Source organism: Monodelphis domestica, chromosome 5 (assembly GCF_027887165.1).
Source record: "Monodelphis domestica isolate mMonDom1 chromosome 5, mMonDom1.pri, whole genome shotgun sequence".
Lineage (NCBI taxonomy): Eukaryota > Metazoa > Chordata > Mammalia > Didelphimorphia > Didelphidae > Monodelphis > Monodelphis domestica.
The window spans coordinates 240,344,076-240,369,840 of NC_077231.1; the positions used below are offsets into that span (position 1 = coordinate 240,344,076).

Below are 25,765 nucleotides of genomic sequence, written 5' to 3' on the forward strand. Positions count from 1 at the left end.
AGAGACAAGTTTATTTGCTTACCTGGAGGTGTGTAGGCATCCATTGAGGTCTGTACAACCAGAGACCGGCGTTTAGAGGGCATCGGCACTGCCATTTTTCTTTCTTTGTGTTTAGCAAGGGCCGCCTGGACAGCTTCTGTATGAACATCTGGAATAATATAAGAGATAGAATTATTTTATTACACAATCTATAGATTTTAGAGGCTCCTGGACTTGTCTCCTTTTAAAAAAAAAATATTTGGCTGCTTAATTGCCCATTCATTCCTGCACCAGAAAATAGGCAGGAAAGGAAAAGAGAGGGCAAAGCTTACTTTGGTAACTTTTCCTATATGTTGGAAGTTTAGAAGTTAAAAAGTAGGCAAAATAAGTTTTTATTTTTAATTTTTAATTAATTAATTAATTTAAAAGTAAATAGAGATGTTATATATCCAAAATATTTTGAACCAGTATCACTAATCAAAATATGAGTACATTTGTAAATTGCTCAGTATTGCCTTTATTTGGATAAATAAATCTTTCTCCTGAAGTTTTTCCTCATAAGTTTCATTTTCTAGCTCTGCAGATCAATCTGGTATGGGGGGTTTTCTCAACATTTACTGTGTACCTAACCATTTGACACAGTCAACAAGGTAGCAAATAGGATAAAGAGGTGGTTCTAAAGTCGGGAAGACCTAAGTTCAAATCTGGTCTCATACATTTAACAGTTATGTGACCTTGGGAAAATCCCTTAACCTCTGTATACTCAACTTATAAAATAGGGAGAAAAGCAATACCTATATCACAGTGCTATTGTGACAATGAAATGAGATGGTATTTTTAACATACTTAACAGAATGCCTGGGACATAATTGATGTATATAAATGCTTATCTTTTCCACTTCATCCTTATGATATTTCCATTACCTTTTCCTGGGAACACTCTCTATTGTGTAAATCAACATTCGAATATTTTAAATTAAATTTTTCTTTTTTCCAGATTATATGTCAAAACAATTCTCAATAATCATTTTCTGACATTTTGCGAACCATATTCTCTCCTCCAAGATGGCAGGTAATATGATATAGGATGTATGTGTATTGTTATATAATATATATTTCCATGTTCAGTGAAAGAAAACACATATCACTTACACTAGAGAAAAATTAATGGAGGAGATAAAGTGAAAAATGGCATAATTCAATCTTCATTCATGAATCAACATTCAGTCCTTCCTTAAAGCCCTTAGTTCATCAGCTTCCAATAATCTCCAATTTGATTAAATTCAATAAACATATATTTATGAGTGCAGAACATACTGTTAAAAATACACTATTCCATTGTTTTGTGTGATAAGACACATATAACCGAGATTTAATTGCTTGCTAACTCTGAGAGGAGGAAGGGAAGAAGGCAGGCAGACAATTTGGATTATATAACTTTGGAAAACTCATGGAAATTTTATATTAAAATTTTTTAAATTTAAATATATGGTCTCTGCCCTCATAAATCTTAAAATCTAGCAGTAAAATGATTACACAATATAGCTACAATATAAAACAGAGTACCTGACAAGTACATGGGAGATGTACAACAGAGGACAAGTACAACAGAGAAATTACTATATAAAGTCCAAAGTTCAAAGTGTGGTGAGGTAAAGAGGCAATAAGAGAAGACACAATTCCTATTCTAAAAGAGCTTACAGTATTGTAAGAGGATGAGACATATATACAAATAATGATAATTCAAGTTTAAAATTTATTAAGTATAGAACAGATGAGAGTGACCTATGAAACTCAGAAAGGAAAACCTATCTGTCTGGGGAGATCCTTTATGCAGGAAGTAGCACCTGATTTTATTTTTGAATGGGCAGGAGAGAGAGTAGGATCCTCCTCTGCTTGTTGACATTCTCCTCAGAATGGTCCCAAGGAAACATCCTAACAAAGTCATATGGGCACAATATTATGGGATAGTAAAATGGCATAATAGGTAGTCTGGGCACAATTTGACTGTAGCATAAAATTATCCAAAAGGAAGAACCATAAAATGTGGTTTGAAAGAGGAGGCTGGAGCCTTGCCATGGAGGGCCTTGAACAACAGAGTGAATAGTCTATATTGTATTGAGGAAACAAAGAGGTACATTGAATGTTTTCTAGCAGGAGGGTAATATATTCATGCCTGTGTATTAGAGAGATTAATTTAGGAACTTTATAAAGGGTGAAGTGGGAAAGGAAGAAATGGGGCAGAGAGACAAATGAGACAGCAAGTGATTAGGAACTATGATGGTGAAGTTGAAAGAAAAGAATGAGCATAACAGATTCTCTGAAGCAAAAAAGGATAGGCTTTGACAATTCCTAAAATAAGACTATTCAAGATGAGCTAGTCAATAAATTTAATAACAAAAATATTTACACACAAACTATGCACAAAGCAATGTGTTATTCTGTACAATCTTGCTAAATAATATTTGACAAATGGTGCCATATTTGATCGCTCTAGCCTTAGAGGAGCTTCATCAGTGAAGAATGAGATTAAGTTCCTTTATTATATAGTTCCATTCTAATGGGAAAGGCAGGTAAAATGCATTAAAAATCTAAAACCTGAAATTATTAGGGTAGCTTTTGAAATTATCTTGTTTATTCAGATTAATGATCAATTAATGACAACTGCTTGGAGAAAATTAATCTGTGAACTGTTATTAAGAAATGAGAATGCTGCTAGATTTCTAACAAAGATGGGGAAAGAACTTCAAATCAACATTTTGCCATGTTTTGCAAGGGAGAAATTACTTCATATAATTTGAAGGCTGAATGATGAACCCAAATGCTGAAGTCCTTATTGTGTTTCATTTGTATGTGTTGCAATTCTAACACTTGAGGCAGTTGATGTAATTGTAGAGGTTACCTGATGACTTTCATTTCATGAGTTTCAGATATTTTCAGCACTAACTTTTTCAAATTAGGGTTAGACTTTTTGAGATAGGTTTTAATGAATGTTCATACATTCAACTGTTCTAGTTCCTTTAGCATTAACTAAGTACTACTTCCCTACCACCCTCCCCCATCCCATGATTAAAATATGGTAGAATCATATTACAGCTACATAGCTTGTTGATCTGATAAAATTGTGAGGTTAAAACATGCTACAAAAAAAGGCAATGAATCTGAAAGATCAAGGAAAGAGGGCAAAGAGAGAGAGCAAAAGGAGAGGAGACAGAGAGAGGGAGAGAGACAAGGAAGGGAGATGGAGAGAGAGAATGAAAAGGAATGTGAGAAGTGCATCAGAAAAGGAGAAAGAAAAAGGGGGAAAGGAAAAGAAAGACCAGACAATACTGAAAGGTTCACATGCATTCTTCTAAGAAAGTTCCCTTTGGTTACTGAAAAGGTTCCTTGTTCAAGGTTCAAAGAAAAGCTCCAAAACACTTTGGTTTGTGTCCAAAAACTCTGTGAAAAGTTAGACAAAATGCCCTTATACATTGTTTTCCTTCCTTTGACAAATTATTTTTCACAAAGTTCCTGAGAACTGGGTAGATTCAGACATTTATACTGGAGAGAATGTGGTTAGCCAGCTGGTTCATGACGGAGGGGCAGTGAAGTCATTAAGATTTTCTGGTTATTTTTTTTTCAACTGGCAATCTTGAGAACATTTTCCCAAGGGTGACATTCTAGTGTCTCTAGCCAGGAGCAAAATGGGTCATAAGAAAGGATAAGGTCTGTGGGAATAGGAAACCCATAACTGTAACAGAAAGGTTTGGAAACTTGAGTCTTATTTGTATCAACTTCCATGACAATTAAAATATCCACTCCATGTTTTATTTAATTTCTCTCTTTTTTAGTTCCAGAATACATGCCAGCAGAAAGAATATATCCATTTGAGTGCAGAAAACTCGAGAGATTACAGAAGGCTGTCTTATAATTTAGTCTTTTTATGTTGTGATATCTTATACAAACAAATTATACCTAGCTCAGTTTGATGCAAATTGATTCAGCAAAGGGCTGACCCCTATTCCCTTAGTGTATCAGTCTTTTAGTTGATGTCTATGGTAATGGTATTGATAAGAAGGTTAGATATAAATATCATAATTGGGTTCAATTTCTTTCTTTCTATCTTTCTTTTCCCCCGGAGTTCTGTGTGTTGTATGTACTGCCTCCACCCTGACCCAGTCATGTGTTACTGGCAGCAACAACAATATAACACATCCCATACGCACATGAGCAACCACAAACACTCAGCCACTTATTTTGTTCACTTTTGCCTCTGACTCATGCTACAGAATTCCAAAATCAAATCAGACTTGCTAAAGGCTCTGAAAACAAATCTTTTGCTTGTGTTCACTTTGGAATTGGGGAGTGGGGAAGAGACATTGAGATGACTAGTCTTGAACTAGTAAAATCATTATATTTCTAAATATTACAGATGCAACAGGGAGTCTAATTTCAGCCCAAAATTAGAGCAAGAAATGTTCTTTTAAGTGATACAATGGCAAAGAAATATTAATAGAGTACAGTAAAGTCATACTCTGGAGATTCCATGTCATGGCACTGACCTTTGGTTCTCAAAGACTATGTCACTGAATGCCAATTTTAGTGGGCTCTACATGAAGTTAGAAAATCTTTGAGAAAGTGTCCAGTGATGTCAGTGGCCAAAGGACCAGATTTGATAGGTTACTAGATGGTCATTACCAGACCAGATCTTAAAAGGTCATGAAATTTTGGGGTACAATGATTCTTAAAAGTTATCTACTAAATTGCACTGTGATTGCAATCTACATTAATCCAAGAAAAGTCAAATAGGCTAAATCATCAAATCATAAAGTATAAATAATTATAATACTTGTGATTATATTACTCAATTATTGAGGTACATTCACATACGTTAACTGAAGTTAATGCAAATAAACTGATAGCCTGATGGCTGGGGGGAGGGAGAGCATAGCAAGATAATCACTGAGATGTTGTACTTCATTTCATCACTATGAATGAGGAACTCCAGAGAGGGTTTTCACAACATCTATGATTTAGTAGGTAAGGTCTAGAGAGTAAACTCAACACTGAGAAGTTAAATGATTTTCCCTGCATCAAACCATTACCATCAGTATCAGAATTTGAACTCAGGTGCTCCTGAATGAAAGTGAGTCTACAATCTACTGTGCCACATTTCCTCTGGCATACACACAAAAAAGAAAAGCACATGTGATGGCACTTCTTAAGTAGGACCAGGGAAATATCTAGCAACAACCTTTCCTTTTCCCCATCCCTGGCAGAACCATGTGATGAAATAACCAGGGAAAGATTGGAAAACTGTCCAAGACAGAGGTTAGCTAGAGCTTTGTCCCAACCCAGTGCCATTCCATCAAATCTAGTCTGTTGCATAGTCCTGTAGAACCTATATCTGTCTCTAGCCCCCTCTCAAGGAGAGATTTTCAACATAGATATCAAGAAAGTTACTGTCCCATGTTTCACTAAAAGTCAAAAGTTTCAAATTCTTTTAACACTTGCAAAAGATTTTTGATTATCCTAAGTTAAGACTACATTATACCATGTTATAATTATAAATTTGGCATCTCTCTTGATACAGACTTGGAATCCAAAGCCAGTGCTGATGTTTCATATTCTTTACCACAAGTAAACACATGGTTTGGTTTTTCCAGCTTCTGTTTTGTTTTCATTTACTTCTTTGTTTTCTAAGTGATGACCGTATAATTTTGATCAACAATACAACGAAATGATATTCACAATTATGCTCAATATGAATTTAGAAGTGTTAAACAGATAAGCATATAAAAGTGTGTATTTATATTACATGTATATGTTATTGACAGGGAGAGAGAATGCTCATCCATAGGTATATACTGAATATAGGATGAGGAAGGGCTAATGGTGGAAATGCTCCCCCTAGAATGTACCAGCACATGTAGCCTTGGCTCTATGGCTACTTCTGGATTCATCCCACTTCTAATAAATTCTGTTCTTCCTCCATCCATCTCCAATCCAGTTCGTATATTTCCTAGCACATTCCAATTTGGCCTATTCTCAATAATCTCCCCAAAAGTCTTAAACTTTGCAAACAATATTCCTACTACCTTTGTGTCTTACTTTAAACTTGGCTTTCATCTGAGGTCTCCACAGTCACAGGATAAGGATTCCAGATTCAGAACCATAAAGATCCTTAAAGCTTTATATCCTACATATTCTGGAAAACATTGTCCATACTAGAAATGTCCAATAATGACATCCTGTTTTGTTTTGTTTTTTTTACAGTCACTGCCCAGAACTTAAGGGGGGAAATATCTTCATGTAGAATTGAGAAGGAGTTTATCTTAATTCTAGTTTAAGAATAAAGAAAAAAAAATGAAGCTCAGAGGAGATGTAATTTCCTTGACCTTAAGACAGGTCTTGAAGACTAAGGTGTAGTTGTCTTTGTGACCCAAATATACCTCATCTGGGATGACATTCCCTCATGGGGGCTTTAGTCCTTTGGATTAAGGCATCACAGTTTCCAGGCGTCCTGTATAAACTGTTAAAACCTAGGGAGGCAGTTTGGCATAGTGGATAGACTGCTCCGCTTGAAATCTAGGAGATGTAAGGTCAAATTCTTCCTCTGATAATTACTAGCTGTGTGATTTAGGGAAAGTGATTTCACATCTGTGTATTTCAAGCCATTCCCTGGATCTCACTAAGTCACAGATAGGTTGGGATCTGTGTTAGAAGGAATCCTCACATCAGGAAGCCTGAAACAAAGGTCCTTTTGCAGTAGATTCAATACTCCATTAATATCCCTGGGATGTTAAGACGTGAGGCCATTAGAATCCATTTCCATTTACTGATGTTTGCAAGTCTACCAAATTCCAGACTGTAGACTTTCTTACTAAGGTTCCCTTCTGGTTCATATGGATGAAACATGGGTTTATTCTGGAGGTGTCGAATAGCCACTGGTCTTCTGTGGATTTGTAAGATCTCTAAGTTATAAGTGATTCATGCAGCTATTCTACTACCCATTCAGCTTGAGAAATGAGCAAGCCAGCAATTCTTCATCTAAGAAATACTCTCAAGACCCCCGGATTCTTTCTAATTTGAAGAATTCTTCATCCATCAATCATGGGAAAAACTTAACACTCTATGCTTTCCAATAGGTGATGATGGACTTCTGTGCTTTGCTTTGGGGGCATCTGTATCGGAACATGTGTTCCAGTTGTTACATCATTGGTAAATACTGTGGACATAGTGGAATCTATTCCTAGTTCATTTTTCATCCATATTGATTTTTTGCTGAAGAAATTGATTAAGGTATGCATAGGCCTCCTTAATCTCCATGCTATCTATATGTACTCTTCTTTATTGTCGATAGCTAATCTATACCCATTTCCAAGCCAACCAGCTTGGATTCCTTCTGAAGTAGTCAAAGATTTTCTTTGATCTCTGGGATGTTATTTTCATAAGAACACAATTATATCAAATGGGGGTGGGGGTATTACTGTTGTAGAACCATTACCTTATCTGCATTGCTTGGAACAAGTAATTATTTTTATATAATTCCATTCTATGAAAGCAATAGTTATGAGTGAAAGCTTCTACTGAAATGGCACTGATCTTGACCAAATGGAACCAAATAAAGCTGAGTACCTTTCTACTATCTAGTTTCATGTCATGTGGGTCCTGGCATTTCTACCATATACACCTTTCATTGTTCTCTTTTGTATTATTTTTAATTCTATAGTTTTTAAGAATGAATATTACTCCTAGAAAATGTGCGAGAAAATGTGACTGTTAAGTCTAGGAAGCCTACATGGCAGTGTTGGTGAAGACATGGCATGCATGCAGAGCCAGGAGCTGCTCCATTCCCCCTCTTCCCAGTGCCCGAGGCCATTTTTTTTTTTCATGCCTCAACCCTCAGTCCAGCTGCCCAAAGCAAGCACTTCCTCCCTCAGCTCTCTCTGGTAATGCAGGGACTGGCAGACAGCTTGAATTTGCCCTCTGGGCATTCAAACTCAAAAGGTTCACCAATGCTGCTTTAAGGGATACTGAAACAGCTCTTGGAGTAATCACATCAAGAATTTCAATACCATAATAATAGAATCAGCTGCATAGTGAAGCATAATTTTTTAAAAAGTATGTATTGGGAGGAGACTGGTAACCATTTTAATGAAAAAAAATATGCTTGTTAACGTAAGCAAATCAAACACTAAAATACTGAAGATTGGGAAAAGGTCATTTTTCTTGATCAAGTTCACTTTTTTATTGAAAGTACTAAAACCAATGTCAGAAGTACTTTAGATGAGTTTGTAAGATTTGAGTATGTTTATCAGACTATAAAACATCCACTTCCAGAATATTTTGGGAACACTTTTTTCTAATGGGCCTGGAAGTCCACTGAAGAACTCTAGTAAATATATTGAAATATAAATTGAGTAGCAGAATTATTCTGTAATTACAGAAATTCACAAATGGAGATAAAATACTGCAACAGCCTTGAACTGTGCCACATATCACAAAAAAATCAAGTAATTTACCAAAGAAATAGAGATGAGCATGCTTCAATGAATTATGACCTTGTCTTGTATAAACAGCAGTAAACAACCCACAGGCTATATAGTAGAGGCTAGATGTGAACAATAGTCTGTCCAAAGACTCATTTAATATCCAAAGTAGTATGGATTCATGAAAAAAGAATACATGTAATACTTTTTAAAAAAAAGAAAAGAAGATGGTGTTGACACTTCAAATAAAATTAATTTGCCAGAGTTAAGAAAACCAGATAAATTTTGATGTTGGATAAAAGGAGATTGCATGAAGAGGGCCAAGGTAAATATAGCAATACAAGGTCATAGGATCATAGATTCAGATGTGTAAAGGACTTTAGGGATGACTGCAGTCTAGAATCTCTGTCTGTCTCTCTCCTTTTTTCTTTCTTTTTAATGAACAGATGGGGAGGTGATAAATTATTCATAATTTTAGTTATGGTTATAATAATACAAGACAGGGCAATACTAGGTCACCTGGGAACACTGCCTCAATTTGGTAATCTTGAGATACTACCTATAGGTTTTCTTGTATATACATTTTTTTTTTCAAAACAACTACATTTTAAAAGCCTTGACATCTTCCATTAAAGTCTTATACTAGTGATCCTAATTTCCTCAAAACTATATCTAGCCAGCCTAAATCAAAGTAAAATTTACAAAACCATTTCTTTATAACTACCCTATGATGTAGATAGTATAAACTCCATTATCCTCATTTTAGAGACAAGGAAATTGAAGCTTATTTGTCCATCACTCCACTAGTTTCAAAGATGGGAGTCACAAATCTTGTGATGCCAAATCCAGTTTTCCACTGTATGATGTTGTTGGTTCTATGATATTGAAAACATAGAAACAGTTAGGGTGAGCTGGAGCCAATACAGATTTTTCTTCCTTCATAGTTCTACTGATGGTCTATATTACTTAGTGTGATGAATGAATGAATGAATGAATTACTTAGTGTAACGAATGAAAAAAAAAAACAGAATGAATCATTTTACAAATACTTGTCAGAATACATGATAAACAAAATCTCAATGTGCTATAAAGAAATCAAGCCACACAACCTATAGAGACAGATACTTTCACAAAGCTAATGAATGAAGGGAAGTGAATTTGAAATTAATTAAAGCACTTCATTAAGTGCCTCACAAAAATTTTCATTGTAAGTGTTCTGTGTGTACTTTGAAACAAGTCATACACATGGGAAGCTATAAGAGGGTTATAATGAAAAGTAGAAACCTCTCCATTTGTGTATGAATACAGAAGTTATCCAAAACATATTTTTAAAGTCTTTCACAGGGCAGATGCAATATTAATTAGATCTCTGATATCACTAATGTGGTATGTACTATTAATATTAGTGAAGACTAAAATATAAGTGGTCTCAAGACTAAGGACAAAGAATGACAGAGAAACCAAATATATCCTTCTTCTCAAAACTGATGCAAAAGATAGTCTTCCTGTCAGATTTAAAAGAAAAGAGAGTCATTTTTCTACTATCTATGAGAACTGGAGAAGATATGATACTCCAAAGCATTCCAGTCTGCATATGAAGAGACAGGGAAGTGCCAATTTCTATCAGGCTGTAAACTGTATTTGGAATAAATGATCTCAATTTGCCTGCCTGGATGCCACAAAATATTGACAAATGGAAGGAGAAAACTTTTATACATAAAACTAAGGGATTGTCTTATCAGTAAATATTACTTAGATATATTGAATATCTTTGTGCCTGTTGTACTAGTGGTGGATCAGGAACCAAAGTTTGACAGGTAACTGAGAGGGAGGGAACAGATAAAGAGAAACACCACTTCCCTCCCAGGCAGAGCTGTTTCAGAGAAGTTGAAGTTAATCTATGACCAGAGATGAAGGGTAAAAGGAAATTCCCTTCAATCTCTCTTTCTGTTCTCTTCTTTGACATTGTTATCTGTGATTCCCTTTAGTATATTGAAGAAGATGTCTAGTTCTTCAATAAGTTAAAAGATCTTTTTATTAGTTGAGAGGTCTGGTATGGTAGGTTAGGGAAGAGGGAAACAGAAGTCCCTAAACTATTTTCCACCTAAAGTTTCTTCAGGAGTTGAAGCTCAGGTCTAGGGACCTAAGTCCCAGAGGACCTTAGGATCTTTGTGTAGTCAGGTTGATGTGTATTTCTGAGACAGAGATACAGCTTTGAAGGAAAATCTTCTAATGGATAGACTCTTTCCTTCCCCAAAGGGAAAAAGTCTCTATCCACCAAGTATAAAGAAAGATGGTTAATCTGGGTCTCTTCAGATCAACGAGGGATTTGTAGCTGGATAAGATCAGTGAGATTTTCTCCTTTCCCCCTCAGTTCAGAAGGAAAAGAGTATATTCCCAACTGTTCACCTGCTTTTCTTAGCTGGAGATTCCATTCCCATTCCCCATTGGCAGCCAAAAATTTTTCTTCTTGCCTGAGATTTCACTGCAAAACACAATCTTTGCATTTTCTCTCTCTTTGCAGTATCTCTCTCTTTTGTCCACACTGTGTATCCTTTTTTCACCAATGATGGTGGCAATACCTTTATAACTTAGAGGATAACTATTCATTCCAAGTTTCTATGGCCAGAAAATTCACCTGGTTAGCCTGGTAAGAGACTCTGTAAATTTGACAATTTGGAACATATAGTCTGTCCATCATGGGGTTCACAGTTGAAAGGACCAGTCAAGGCTTCTGCTCCAGTGGCATAGCCTTAACTTGCAGTCAGCATCACACAAAGTTTTAGAGTACAACTTAAACCCAGGACGAAGAAATTAAAGAAATTAAATAGTATTGCCTAGGAAAGGAACTAGTAGAGAAACATGACATGAGACCATGTTTTACTTTTTAAATCATAGATTTTAAAGTGCTAATGAATTCAGGTAGCATAGCAATGAACATTTCACTTTGTTTACTGGAAAAGGTTATTTACTCAATGAGTTTAAGTGATATGTGAAGATGTATTTCTTCCATATGAGCATAAATACCTTAAAACATTACCAATTCCATCCACAATTATGGCATTATACATTATACAAGATACTTTCTGTTTCTAATAAAATTATTTTACTAATAAAATTATTTTTCTCTCAGAATATAACTTTTGATTTAAAGACATTTGCCATCATTTATTTGTCTTGTCTTTGTCCCTACCTCATATCATTATAGCCCTCATCCAAAGTTCCCTCTTGTCATAGTTCTACCTTTAAATCCCTAGTAATGCACAACAAGACACCAAATTTTCCAAATCATGTCCACTGAAAAAAATGTCTTATTTAAGGGAATGAGTAATGATTACTTATTCATAATAAATAGCTTTTGAATCAGACTATGTTTAGGATATTGTTTTCAGTTATAGGTGTCTAGTTAAGGCAAAATTTTGACTAATGAGAAGCTAACCATTGGAGAGAATGTTGGAGATATCAAGGTATATGGTGTGTGTGTGTGTGTGTGTGTGTGTGTGTGTGTGTGTGTGTGTATAATTGTATGGAGGAACTGAGGATGTTTAATTTAGTGAAGAGAAGATGTGACACTGCCCAAACAATTAAAGGTTGGTCAATTTAAACATCCTTAAACAGGATGTCTAAAAGGGATTAGATTTGCTTTGCCAAGCAATGTAGGGAGGAACAAGGAGTAAGGTAGGGAAATTACAGAGGCAATCTTTAACATGGTATAAGAAAAACTCCCTAATAATTAGAGATATCCATAGGTACTCAGAATTTCCTCTGGAGATAGGGGGGTTGATTATCAGTGTAGATATTGAATAATAGTCCATAGGACCAGTTGACAAGGATCTCTTAGGACTAGACAAAAAGAAGGGTTCCATATTCCAAAATCTTCATAGAAGCACTTTTTGTTGTAGCAAAGAACTGGAAATAAAGTCGATGTCCATTAAATGGGGCATGATTAAACAAATTATGAAATTTGAATGTGACCGAATAATATTGTGTGGTAAGAAACAAAAAAAATATAATATCTATCTTTAGAATGAAAAGACTTACATGTGAAGATGCAAAGTGAAGTAATTATACCAAGAAATAATATATACAATTCTTTTAAACTACTACAAAACAAGGGGAAATGAATGTTGAAAAATGACAAAGAACAAATTTAGTCCCAAAGAAGAGATATGGGATGACGATTCCCCCTGATCCTTTGCATAGGTGAGACATAGGTATGTATTTTGAGTTTTATTCAATGTATTGATCAGTTCTAGTGACTATTTACCCTCTTATTTTTCTTTTAAAAATTCTTTGTCTTAAGAGAGTGAAATGGCGAAGGATATGGGGTAAATTTAGGCAATATAAAGTAAAAAGATAATAAAATTTTATTTCATCAAAGTATTTGTTGACCTCTGACATCTTTTCCAACTCTGATATATCTATAATATGTTTGCAGCATCCAGATGGTGTTTTTGAAGTAAAAATCGGCATGGTAAGAGTAAATAATCTGTCAGTTTACATAAGGGAATTAGTTCATAGAGTTATTTAAAAAAAAAGGAGTGGCTGTTATATTTCTTCTGCACTGCTATATACATTAGATTCTATCCTCACTACATTCTAGGTAATCAATACATGGCAATGAATGAGGTATCATATTTAAGAGGAGTAAATGCTCTATTTGTGCTTGTAGATGAGTAGATTCATTATCCAGCTTGTGAGGCATTTCAATTAAGCTGCCTGGTGACATTAAGCAAAACTAAGTAAATCTCCTTCAAGCCTGCTTTCCTCCTCTTTGCTGTAGCAGTTTATATTTTATTCAGCTTGAGCTTTTTACTTCTGATGGCCTAAAAGTGTCCATCTACTAAGGAAAAGGAGATATTTAAAGCCAGTCTCGTGTAGCAGTGAAATAAATTTAGGGATCATTACATTACCAGTAAAGAATTTATTTAGCACTCCCTGTATTTGCACTGTCAGGCAGCCTAGCAGGAGCAGTTATATTTCTTCACATGAATTACAAAAAGGCCTGAGAATGAAGGTAAACCATTTTGCAAGTCAGATACAGAGAGATAAATGATAAAGAATATCTGTTTTCACAACCATTTATTCAAAGTCCAGTGCTATAATCTTGGGATACTCAAAGTCTTTACTTCTGCTCATCACTTGTTGCTAGAGTATCCCCCCTTCCCTTTCTATCATTATTTCTGTGAATTCTTCCTCTTCCCAGGTCTTTTTTTTCCCCCTCAGCCAGTGACAAATGCTGGGCTACTTCAGGGAACACACATGAACAGAAGATTTAGAGCAGTAAGAGGTCTTTGTGTTCATCCAGTTCAAACCATTATTTTAAAAAATTAAATTAGTCAATTAAAATTTTATTTTATCTCCTTTCCACCCACCACTACCAATGGGGGGAAAATAAAAACAGAATTTCTGAAAAAAAATGTAAGGTCAGTCAAAACAAACTCTAGCATTGATTATATCCAAAGAATATGTCTCATTCTGCACCCTGAACCTATTACCTCTCTGAAAGGCAATGGGCAACATTTTATACTATCACAGCTTTGGAATCACATTGGACATTAATTTGAAAGTGATCTGGAAGTTTTTCGATGTTCAAACCAATCTTCTTTCTTAAAATCAGATACTCTACTACTATATCATGAATTTTGCAGTCCTCTGAATAAGTAATGAGTAAAGGTAGATTCAAACCCTAGTCATAAGATACTTTGTGCTATAAAATAAGAACTTGTTGCACCCTTTCCTGTAGGGTTCTTACAAGGAAGAGATAATGTATCTAAGGCATTTTGTAACTGAAGATCAGTACCTATGCAATTGCTGATGCTAGTGGATAGGACTGGGAGTCTGTCTCAGAGGCTGTCAGTTATCAGCACCACCTGCTGGAACCTTTCAATGATAATTAGCTTTTCCATAAATGCAGATGGAAATGTATCTTCTTATGACAAAAAGAAGCCATCCTTTTCTCAATTCTCCTTACCAGAAAGAAAATTCTAATTTTAATTTCCTGAGATGTCATTCTGGGACTCAGTTTCTTCCTCTGCAAAATCAGTATGTTAGACTCTACATTATTTTTCTGTCTCTATTTGGTAAAGTGAGATTTCCCTGCAATTCATGGAGGTATGGAGCATTCCTGGCATATAGCACTATAAAATGCTCTCTGATTTTCTGATGCTTCTAATGACATGATGATGACATTGTTTTTTCTGGTATGGCAGGATCTGATGTGTTGTGTAAATAAAGCTGTAGAGCCTGCTCCTAACTTTCTGACATTTCTGAGAAAATATGAAAATCACCATAAATTCAGAACACTGTGGATGCTCAGCTCCCACCCTGGTGTCTAGCCCTGTCTTAATATTAAGTTGCTATTGCAAAGGCATTAGAATGAAGCATGGATCATCTGCCCCTTGTAATAGACTGATATTCATTGTTTCTCATCTTTTTTCTCCTAATTTTAACAGCAGCCTATTTTTCACTATTTCTACTATCTCCATGTACCAAACTACATTCATTATAGGCCTGGCTTCATAATTCTTTCCTAACCACATCTGAATAGATAATGGACCATAAACGATAAGCCAGCCTGACAGGAAGGGACACAGGTAACCACCCTGACTACAATATCCATCCACAAGCCACCTGATGAAACCTTTTCTACAGTATCTGTTTTGTTATCTTAAAGATAGGACCCAAAGGGCAACTCTTTTCAGCCCTTGGTTCTTATTCACCACTCTCATTAGATAAATTTTCTTCATCAACTTATATCTGGGAGGTTGCATGAACATATGACTTCACATTATCTCTTTGCTGAATACCAGAATACTCTATAATCCTTTTCATCTATGAGTAGTACATAATTTCAGATTCCTCAGAGATGCCAACCTGCTAGAGGTTAAAGCAAAGAGATAGTTCTTTTCATTACTTATTATTTTCTATACCCATACTATTATAATCTCTGCCCATTCTACAACATACTTGCCCTCACTGAACTCTGGAGATCAGATAATACTAATGCAACTATTGAAGGACCTTTTAAACTTCCACAGAACAATCAAAGGTGGTGATTGATTTTAGGGAAATTGCATTTCTACTCTCACCCCCTTGTGATTTTCATCATTTGAATAAAATTCCAAATCAATAAGCATTTATTAAAAGGGAAGAATAGGTGACTTGAGGTCAAAGAGTCTTGGAAGAATGGATCAAAATATAAATCATATAAATAGTGATAATTGTGGTAAAATAATGATAAGTGAGATAGTAAATTAAGACTTGAGGGGGACAGAACTAAACTAGTCATCAGAGGAAAATTTCTCCCTATAATGGAAAGAGGACAGACTAGAATCCAGGGATGTAAGTTCATAATCCAACTCTGAAAGTTTCTACCTGTGTGACTCAGAGAAAATCATTTGACCTCCCTGGGCTCTCATTTTCAAGAAAATAGGAGAATGGACTAGATGGTCCCTTTTAGTTCTCATATGATCCTATGACTATAAGAGAGAAGTAATCAACCACACACATTTTATACTCTCAGATTTGGACACAAAAAATGAATCAATATTACTGTTACCATGGGAAAAGTGCACATCAATGTATGGATTAATTTATCATCTCTGGTGATTCCCCATACCAAAATTTCCTTTCCTGACTAATACTCCTGGAGACATGTCATCTCCCAATTAAAGAATAAATACCTTGAGGGCAGGAACTGTTTCCCATTTGTGTTTGTATTCCCAGAGCATAACATAGGATAAATACTTATTAAATGGCTTTTGTATTTGTTTTCATTTTGAAAACTGTTTTTTTTGTTTTCATTTTCATTTTTTTTTTTAGAAAAATAGGGTACACAAAGTCTTTAAATAATCTCTCAAATAAGTTAACGGAGTCATTAATACAATTTAGGGCTCCTTGAATCTGCTATGCTGAATTTCCCATTTTTCCATTAAAGAAGCAATGGGGTCAATTATCCAGAATAAAGATGTACTCAAAATCCTGCCTGTGACAGTCATTTGCTTAGCAAATAAGTCTCAAGAAAAAGTCACTAAACATCTTGGAGACCAAGTTCTTCATCTGCAAAATTGAGGTAATAATACTTGCACTCACTACTTCATAGGGTTAATATGATGATCTAATGAGAGAATGAATATAAAGTGCTTATTAAGCAAACTAAAGTGAAACTGAACCAGGAGATACAGACATGCAAATCTGGAGAGTGTAGATTAAAATCAAACTTGCATATCTTGTATTATGTACATACCCCAAGAGAAAAGATATTATTGCATTTCAGCAAATTATTGAAGCATTTGTAGTTTTAAAATGTATTTAAACTCCCAGAGGGAAGCAGTTGGTGGGAGAAGAGAGAATGGGATAAAGAATTTTTTAAAAATCTAAATGGAAACACATTATTATAATTTTTTAATAGCTAAAGGCTTTTTTCAAATTGATAAATGGTCAAAAGAAAATGAACAGGCAGTTTTCAACAAAGAAATTCAAACTATCAATAATTATAGGAAACATATATCAAATCATTAATAATTAGAGAAACATATATTAAAGCAGTTTTGAATCAGCAAAGTTAACAGAAATGAATATGACAAATGCTGGAAAGGCTTAGGGTAAAATGGCTCATGAATACACTAATGGTGGAGCTATGAAGTAATGCAGCCATTATAGAAAGTTTAAAAGCATGTCCCCCCCAAAGTTAATAAACTGCATGTAACATTTGACCTAGCAATAACTCATATGTATAAAAATATTTATTGTAGCACTTTTGGTAATGGAAAAAAACTGGACACTAAAGGGGTATTCATTAATTGAGGAATGGCTGAATAAATGATAGCATATGAAAGTAATGGAAGACTACTGGGCCAATGATGCAAGTGACAATTTCACAGAAACATGGGAAGACTTGTAAGAAATGATACAGAGTGGAGTTAACTGAACCAGGAAAATGGATTACATTATAATAAAAACATTATTTAAAAGGAGTACCAAATATACAGACATTGGAACTCTGATTGATGCAAAGATCAACTACAATTCCAGAGGACAGATGAAGAAGAATGACACCCAAATCCTGCAGAGGTGATGGATTCAACATGAAGACATTTTTTGGGGGGGATAAGCCAATATGGGAATGTGTTTTATTCAACTAAACATATTTGTCATATAGATTTTTTCTTTTTATTAAGGACAGAGGGAGAAAAACAAATACTTGTTGATTGAAAGAAATATTTTTTAAAATATCAAGGAAGAGTCTAGATTACTACACAAAGATTACCTCCATAGTTCTTTAGACTAACTATTATGTTAGCACTTCTTAAGTGCTACTATTATATGAGAATATCCCTTCATTTAAACATGTATTAATGACCTTGTGTGAGACCGTGCTGCAACTAAGAGAAATAAAAATATAGATAAGAGAGGGTCACTTCTCTTGAGAAGTTAGAGTGTGCTGAGGAGATATATACAAATAGAATAATAAAAATAGATTTGTGAAGAGTATAAAATGGGCAACAGACTATCAATATAAAACTCAAAATCACAGAAGAAACTTTGGATCTATTTGACCCAAATCTAAATTAAACTGATTATTCTCCAGAAGTGGAAAGGTCCACCATTAATTATTTGATAAAACTTCAAAATGTGCTGGTATATAGTAGGTACTTGATAAATGCTTATTGGCCTAACGAGAATGTAATTTCCCATTACATTTGATCAAAGATTTAGAGTTGGAAGGTACTTCTAGGACATCAATTCTAGACCTCCATTTTCCCATCATTTTACAGAAGAATAAAATGAGACCTTGACAACTGAATGGTTTGCCCAAAGACAAACACTTTCTAAGTAGAACAGCTCACATATGAACCCAGATCTTTTAACTCCAAATCATTGAGTTCCCTACTATTCCACACATGTTGAAGTAGATTTACCAATAGACTAATCCCCACAGTATATTCTGAGCACTAAAAAATTGTTGGGGCAAATTTCACTTTATCTGTATCACAAATGGCAAAAATAATTTGTCAAGGGAATACAGATGAGAAAGGTGTGGAATCAGAGGGAGAACACCTAACTAGTTCTGTTCTTCCAAGTTCTAGATTTGTACAGTTTCCAGGTTTTAAAAGATTAATGGAATAAATAACAGCATACAAACTTGCTTGCTATTTAACAACTTAATCAGAGGATTTTTCTCCCTCAAAGTGCTAATTGGGAGTAAATATTAAGGGTTATAAACCAGCTTTGGGGTGAAGTAGAAAGGGAATAAATAGTACTAGAATAGCATTTCAGTTCTTTTGCAAGGGACTTCAACTGTTAATTCACTTCTAAGTAGATTAAAAACCCAGGAAATGCCCCCCAACAGCAGTTTCTCTAGGTCTCTTTGCTCTCTTGCTTCTATATCAAGGTTCCTGAGATCCATGGACCCAAGGGGAGACTGTGAATTTTTAAAAATATTTTGATAACTATATTTCAACATAATTGATTTCTTTGGTAATCCTGTATATTTTATTTTATTCATTAAAATCATTATTCAGGGAAGAGGCTTCTAAGTTTCACTGGACTACCAAAGGGATCAGTGAAACACAAAAAAAGGGTAAAAATCCCTGCCCTGTAACATTTTGTCTTCCTCTTTATCACAAGTCATTTCTCTTCTGGAATCAACATTTGGGTAAATTGGGTGGTAGCAGACTGAGTTTTCTTAAAGGAATTTTTCCCCCTTTCTTTCTGTTTCTAGCTCTTAGTATAGTGTCTGGCACATAGCAGGTATTTGATTAATTTTTAAAATCATTTCCAATAGCTACTATAAAGTATTTAAAACCTTCAAAAATAATGCCATATTCATGCTAAATGCAGGGAGATGCTTTTGCTGGGATTTCTTTTTTCCTGGCTATGTTTATAGAATTAACAGCAGGAGTCTGGTTTACAGAGTAGAATTTGAGATAAATCTTAAACTTCCGAGGTTCTCTTCCAGGGACTGCTGATTAGGAGGCATCAAGGATGTCTATCACTTACTCTTCTGATAAGTCAGAAAAGGCTTTCAAGATGCCTCAAAGAGAAATATGGGCTCCACACAGTCTTAGGTATGAGTGCTAATTTTCAAAACGATTCTACAGCTTTTTGGGGTGGAAAGCTAATATCTGTGAACAAAGCTGCTTTCCACATAACCCTAATCTTTCAACTTTTACAGTGTTTGCCTGGATGAGAGAAACATCAGTTAAGCAAGGCTATGACCCATGAAGAGACCGTTACCCTTTCTTTGCCCAAATGCCACAAAGCACCTTTGTTTTCCTTTCCTTCCCTTCCTTCCAGAGAGGAAGCAGAGGCAGATAGGGTTGTAAGAAAGCTGCCCAGGTGGTAATGCTTGATGGTTTCTAATGAAAGATTTCTGGCTAATAGAGAGAAGCATGATCACTGTTACTATTATTACTATTTCACAGCGTATGCTGATCTGATGCTCTATAATCCAAGAACAAATGAAATATTTTGTAAAGATAAAAATAAAAAAAATTTAACAAAATTTCGGGTGAAAAAAAATATATCCTCAAAAAGTGCTCCAACCCTCCTCCTACCTTCCCCAAGAAAAGCACTTTAAAAACCTAGATGTTGGAGCAGGGATGGGGGGAAGTAACTCTCAACAGGCAGCTAAATTATCATCATGGCAAATCTATTGCTGTGAAATTAATGATGAAATTTGTCTGGGGCCAAGTGATTACTAAAATGAAAATGAAAATGCCAAGATAAGATGCTTTCAGAAGGGAACATGAAGGGAGAAAAGGATTTTATGGTAACAAATATATGTGGTATGATATTTTCAGGACTTTTTAGATTTAAAAAATTAGGTCTCCTTGTCTAATAGAAAAAGTTTAGATTGCTAAGGAGAAACACAGCTATAATATGATGTTGGTGTACTCAATATAATATGTGTTGGTGGTAGGGAAGATAAGTCTATGAGCTATAGAAACCTAAATCATCAGTAGAACTTTTTTTAGAAAAAAAATCATTAAACATTTAATTTTTCTTAAATTAGAAATAATTTTTAACTTACACAAACACAATTCTTATACACAAACACATTTTGCTTATTAAAAAAAAAACAAAGGAAAAAACCTTTCAGAACAGAAGAACTGCTGTTAGAGAGTGATAGCATTCACCCCAGATGTTCATTCATTCCAAACAACATGATGAATTTAGGTGCTATTTATCAAAGACCATAAAAAGGCAGCTAATCAAAAATTACCTTTAGGGAAGTGAATTTTAAGAGATTTGACTCACATCCCCCCAAAATCAAGATTCTAATTCTGCTATTTGCCACATATTTAAAATACCAAGATCGGTTTGGTCAGATGAGAAGTATTTCCTTAAACTTACCTGATCGATAACGTTCATCCCGGGACCCTGAGGACCGGCGGCGGTGGTATCTTGAGGAGGAGGAGGGGGTAACAGGAGTCCGGCGTTCTTGTGGCAAGGCCTGATCCACCCCTAAATTCAATGGGAAAAAGAAAAGGCAGATAATTGTGAGGATTCACTTGGAAGAATTTTCATGGAAATTAAAGTTATACTGATTTCAATAGGAATCAATTATGCTCATCTTGTGACTGACTCAGCACCAAGAAACCATGACTACAGTTCACATCAGTCAAATAGGAGTTGGAAAAATGGGGAGAATGGGAGGATTGTGGCCAACAGCAATAGGGGAGTTGGTGGGGAGAGAGATGGTTAATTTGAGTACTGTGGAGGGCATACTTACTAAGGATAAAAATATACTTAAACTAGGCTCTTACAACCTAAGGGTAATGGAAAAAAAAAAGAAAACAGCAAAATGCACTACTCATAAATCAAAAAGATGCCCAGTAGCATAGACTTCCACTTTAAATGGTTGGTAGTCCTTCTGGGCATTTGAGGAAAATGTAAATGAAGGCACACTGAATAAAGAGAACCTTCAAAATCAAGACAAGGAACAAAAACTACAAAATATAGAGGCAAAGTTTTCTTCTCTCTCATAAATCAAATATACCTGTTTTTTCCCAAATATATAAGGAACATACATTTTCCAAATTAGGTATAAATGACTACATTATTTTTAATGTTAATTTTTTAAAAATATGGTATTTTTTCATTAATTTTCCATTGATTCCTTCTTTAATGGGGGAGGAGAGGGAAGATGGTAATTAATTGGTATTTTAATGTAATAAACAAATAAATGATTTTTTAAAAGAAGAAAAAAGGAAAATAATTATGGCATAGCATTTAATCCCTGAGTGGTAGTGTAAGACAAAATAAGTCAATCAGTTCATATCAATAAATCATGGAGGAACTAAAGGTAGAAGTGTATTCATTCATCACTGGTTCTTCCTTACCTTAATTTGGCTAGTTATTAAAAAAGTGTCAGAGTGGGCTTCCATCTTCCTCTCCCTCACCACTGTAACCTGGCATAAGTGCATGAGAAATTCTTTCATAGATCCTGACTCAGCAAGAGGAGGTACAGATTCATTGGCAATTATTGTGAGAATTTGTTCCTGTGGTGGCTAAAGCTATGAGAATAACTTCAAGTTAATGATAATTATTATCATTATAATGATAATGAACTTTATTATTATTCAAGTTATAGAATCTTCCAATAGGTTACTAGACAAACTTCAATAGAGTTTATAGGAAGATTTGGGAGACTTCCATTTATATCATTTATTATTTCACATAATATAGTTGTTGTTGTTGTTTTTTTTAAATTTAAAACCCTTACCTTCCATCTTGGAGTCAATATTGTGTATTGGCTCCAAGGCAGAAGAATGGTAAGGGCTAGGCAATGGGGGTTAAGTGACTTGCCCAGGGTCACACAGCTGGGAAGTGTCTGAGGTCAGATTTGAACCTGGGACCTCTTGTCTCTAGGCCTGGCTCTCAATCCACTGAGCTACCCAGTTGCTCCCTCATATAATATAGTTTTAATCAAGGGACTCAAACATTCCAGAGGATTTATGATCTCATAAACAAAAATATTTCTACATGTAAAAAAATAAAGTAAAATAAACATAAACAAAATAAATGCCAGGATTTCCCTTAAACAATGTAAGTTAAAGGAGGATAAGTCTCACAGTGTGATTTGCCTGGGCTTCCTATTACTGAGTGGTGATGAGGAAAGAGTTTCTCCAATTCTCAGTACTTCGTTTTAAGGCTGTCTGTGTCTTTTGTTCCTTCCTGTCACTGATCGGTGAACCTCAAACCTAGCTGGTGAATTAGAAAGTATACATTTGTTCCATAAAATGGCTCTTGGATGAATTAGCTTATGCTGATGCTATGTTGACACAATACCAGTGAGAATACCAGTATGAAGCCACAAAGAACAAATCTTCAACAGTGTTGGAGGTTTTCTCTACCACCAAGTTGCAAATGAGTCAGAATTGCAGAGAAAAGCTACATGGCAATATCAAAACCCTATTGACACCTGAAATATTTCAGTTGAAAGATGACTATATCAAGGAGATACATTAGTTCCCCCTTGGAGTTACACACAAACACAAAGACAGGAGAAAGTAAGGGAAAGAAATGAAGAAAAGAATGGGAAGAGGGAAAGGGTGGAAGGGAAGAATATAAACCATTCTTCACTGCAAACAATTTATAACTTCCAAAAAAGTGCACCAGTTCCAAAAAGAGAGAGAAAAAGAGAGCAAAGAAGGAGGAGGAAAAGAGAAGAGACAGAGAGGGAGAAGGGGTGGAAGTTTGGGAGAGGAAACAGAGAGATGAAAAAGAGGGAGAGGATGAGAGGTGGGGGAGGGAGAGAAGAATGTCAAGGGCTAGGCAAAGAGGGCTAAGAAGGAGAGAGACAGAGAGAGAGAGATAGAGACAGAGACAGAAAGAGAGAGAGTAGAGAGAGGGAATTCAGTGATGGAAATCATTAACTAGACAGGTTAAATTCTAAACACCACATCACTTGGAATCTGGATTCATTCAAGAAGTAAATGAAAACTTAAAGGCTTTTCAATCAGGTATACTTTCTTCCTTAGGTCTTTAAGTCAGAGAAGACACAACTATTTCCTATTCAATCTAAGTTTAAAGCCTGTGACACCAGTAAATGCAGTTTAAGATTTCATGAATGCTATGCTCTGGGTAGACAGTATCTGCGTCACTGGAAAATATGTAAACCACATAGTCACCATAAGAACATGGCAGATATGTTTGAGCCTATAAGTTTCCACAGAATAATGTTAATAATATGTTTAAGCCAAAGCAGATCATCATGTCTGATGACCTGGCAGAAGTGACCACCTTTGGAGGATTGGGGATATTATCTATGCCAGAAAATAGCTATAGTCAACTTTATTTAAACATAAAGGGATGATCAGAATTTCTATACTAAAAAGCACATTCAAAATTATGCTTATCAATGTACTAAGAGAATAAAAATGGTGATGAACACAAAAAGGTCAACATGGACTGCATTTCCAGCAGCATAATCATTGTGAGGGTGGTTAGGCACAAGACTTTGACTTTAACCTTGCTTTTTTTTTTTTAACCCTTAACTTCTGTCTTAGAATTATTATTGTGTATTGGTTCCAAGGCAGAAGAGTGGCAAGGGCTAGGCAATGAGGGCTAAGTGAATTGTCCAGGGTCACAAAGCTAGCAGTGTATAAGGGCACATTTGAACCCAGGACCTCCAATCTCTGGGAACATCTCAATCCACTAAATTACCTACCTACCCTTAATTTGATGTGAAACATAAATAGAGGTTTTCACAGTAGGTGCTGAGAAGCCATTGCTTTCTCCAATAACATGTGATGCTTTGGTGGGACATTTCATGTGCAAGATTAGACTATAAGAGTTTTAGTAAAATGACAGATTTTTTTCAACTTTGTTCATGTGCCAATATAACTTAAGAATCTTACTCTACTCTCTTCTTATATTACTAAGTTACAACCATTTTTACCCTAAAGCTACATTTGGATTCTTAAAGTCAATACAAGTGTTGCCACCAAGAAGTGAAAGTGAAAAGTGTACCATATTTAATGATGTCAAGAATTCATATTATGTAATCTTTTAATGTTCTCTAAGAATTTTACATGAAGTATATCTGTGGGTCCTATCTGATCTACTGTTGCCAATATAAGAAGACAAAAAGGAAAGCAAGAAATTATTATAAATTATTACATAATTCACATGACCTTACTATTCTGATAATATGTTTCTTATAATTATTATTACAGAATTAGCAAAAAGTATGCACCATCATCACACCCTCACCTCTTAAAGTACTCCTGACATCAGGCTACAGACTCCCATAAATTCTATTTAGCCTCCATCTGCCTAATGTGTATACCATCTCATTAAATTCACATTTAATCAAGGTTTTGGGAATCAGTATTTATTTTTAAAATGTAAAAGTTCCATGATTTCAAAAAGCTTGAAAATCCCCTAATCCTGCATTGTGCTTTTATTCCCAGAACACTTGGTGTTTCAGTGAGTGCTCCCTTGATTAGAAGGCAGAAAGCCAGAACTCATAGTGAGGTCACACTGTGGGAATTTGAGCTACCAGGTTTCTGAGTCAATCTCCATTCTTATAAGAAGCCATAGGAGAAAAAAATTAGATTATGCGACAACTTCAATTTACAGGAGAACAAATGTATTGTTCCTCAATGATTCAGATTGAGCAGAACACAGAACACACACACACACACAAAACCCAACTGGTTTTATCCCTATCTTCATTTAATTAGGATGAAGAACCTACTTCCATAAGAGCTAGCCAATGAACAGAAATTTTCACTAATCATTCCATCATTTATTCCTACTGATATATTTCAATAAGCACAATTCCAGACCACATGTTAGAAGTCTATTTTATACTCTTGATCAAGAACATGGTTTTACCGAGCTACAAGTAATTTAACACTTTTGTTGATAGAAGATAACAAATCATGTTGGCCAGTCACTAGATCTCAGAGAGTTGGTGACAGCCCCATGAGAGAGCCTCAAAGAAGCATTTTGAAATGAGGTGGAGAGTTATTCACACCTCAGTTAGCAGTGAGAACAGACTCCTAAAGAAGGAACAGCAGGAGAAATACAGACTCACCAGTGTCTCTGAGTGCTGGGCCAAACCAATTGTGGTATTCATGCCCATTTGTAATTGGGATTTCTTTTATATTTCCTGTAGCAATCTGTTCTGGGAAAATATCAGGCTGAGTCACCGACTGGTCATGTTTTAAATGACTAACAATTACCTATTTAAATGTTGTTTCTTCCTCTGTTCCAGGGCTTAACCTCGTCTCCTGCATTTTATCTAGTGAAAATACAGTCTATTTCCATGTTGCTAGAGGAGCTATGGGTTACAG

At 35.2% G+C, this 25,765-nt stretch overlaps 1 protein-coding gene across 5 annotated transcripts in view; it reads right to left on the reverse strand.

The window, feature by feature from the left end:
* DIP2C (disco interacting protein 2 homolog C) overlaps positions 1 to 25,765 on the reverse strand; it is a 634,433-nt gene that overhangs the window by 252,365 nt on the left and 356,303 nt on the right. For all 5 annotated transcript variants that reach the window (XM_007504698.3, XM_007504697.3, XM_007504696.3 and 2 more), the window contains 2 exons: positions 20,814 to 20,924; positions 23 to 148 (listed from right to left, as the gene is read on the reverse strand). In XM_007504698.3, the coding sequence (XP_007504760.1) occupies positions 23 to 148; positions 20,814 to 20,924 (237 nt within the window). The remainder of the gene's footprint in view (positions 1 to 22; positions 149 to 20,813; positions 20,925 to 25,765) is intronic.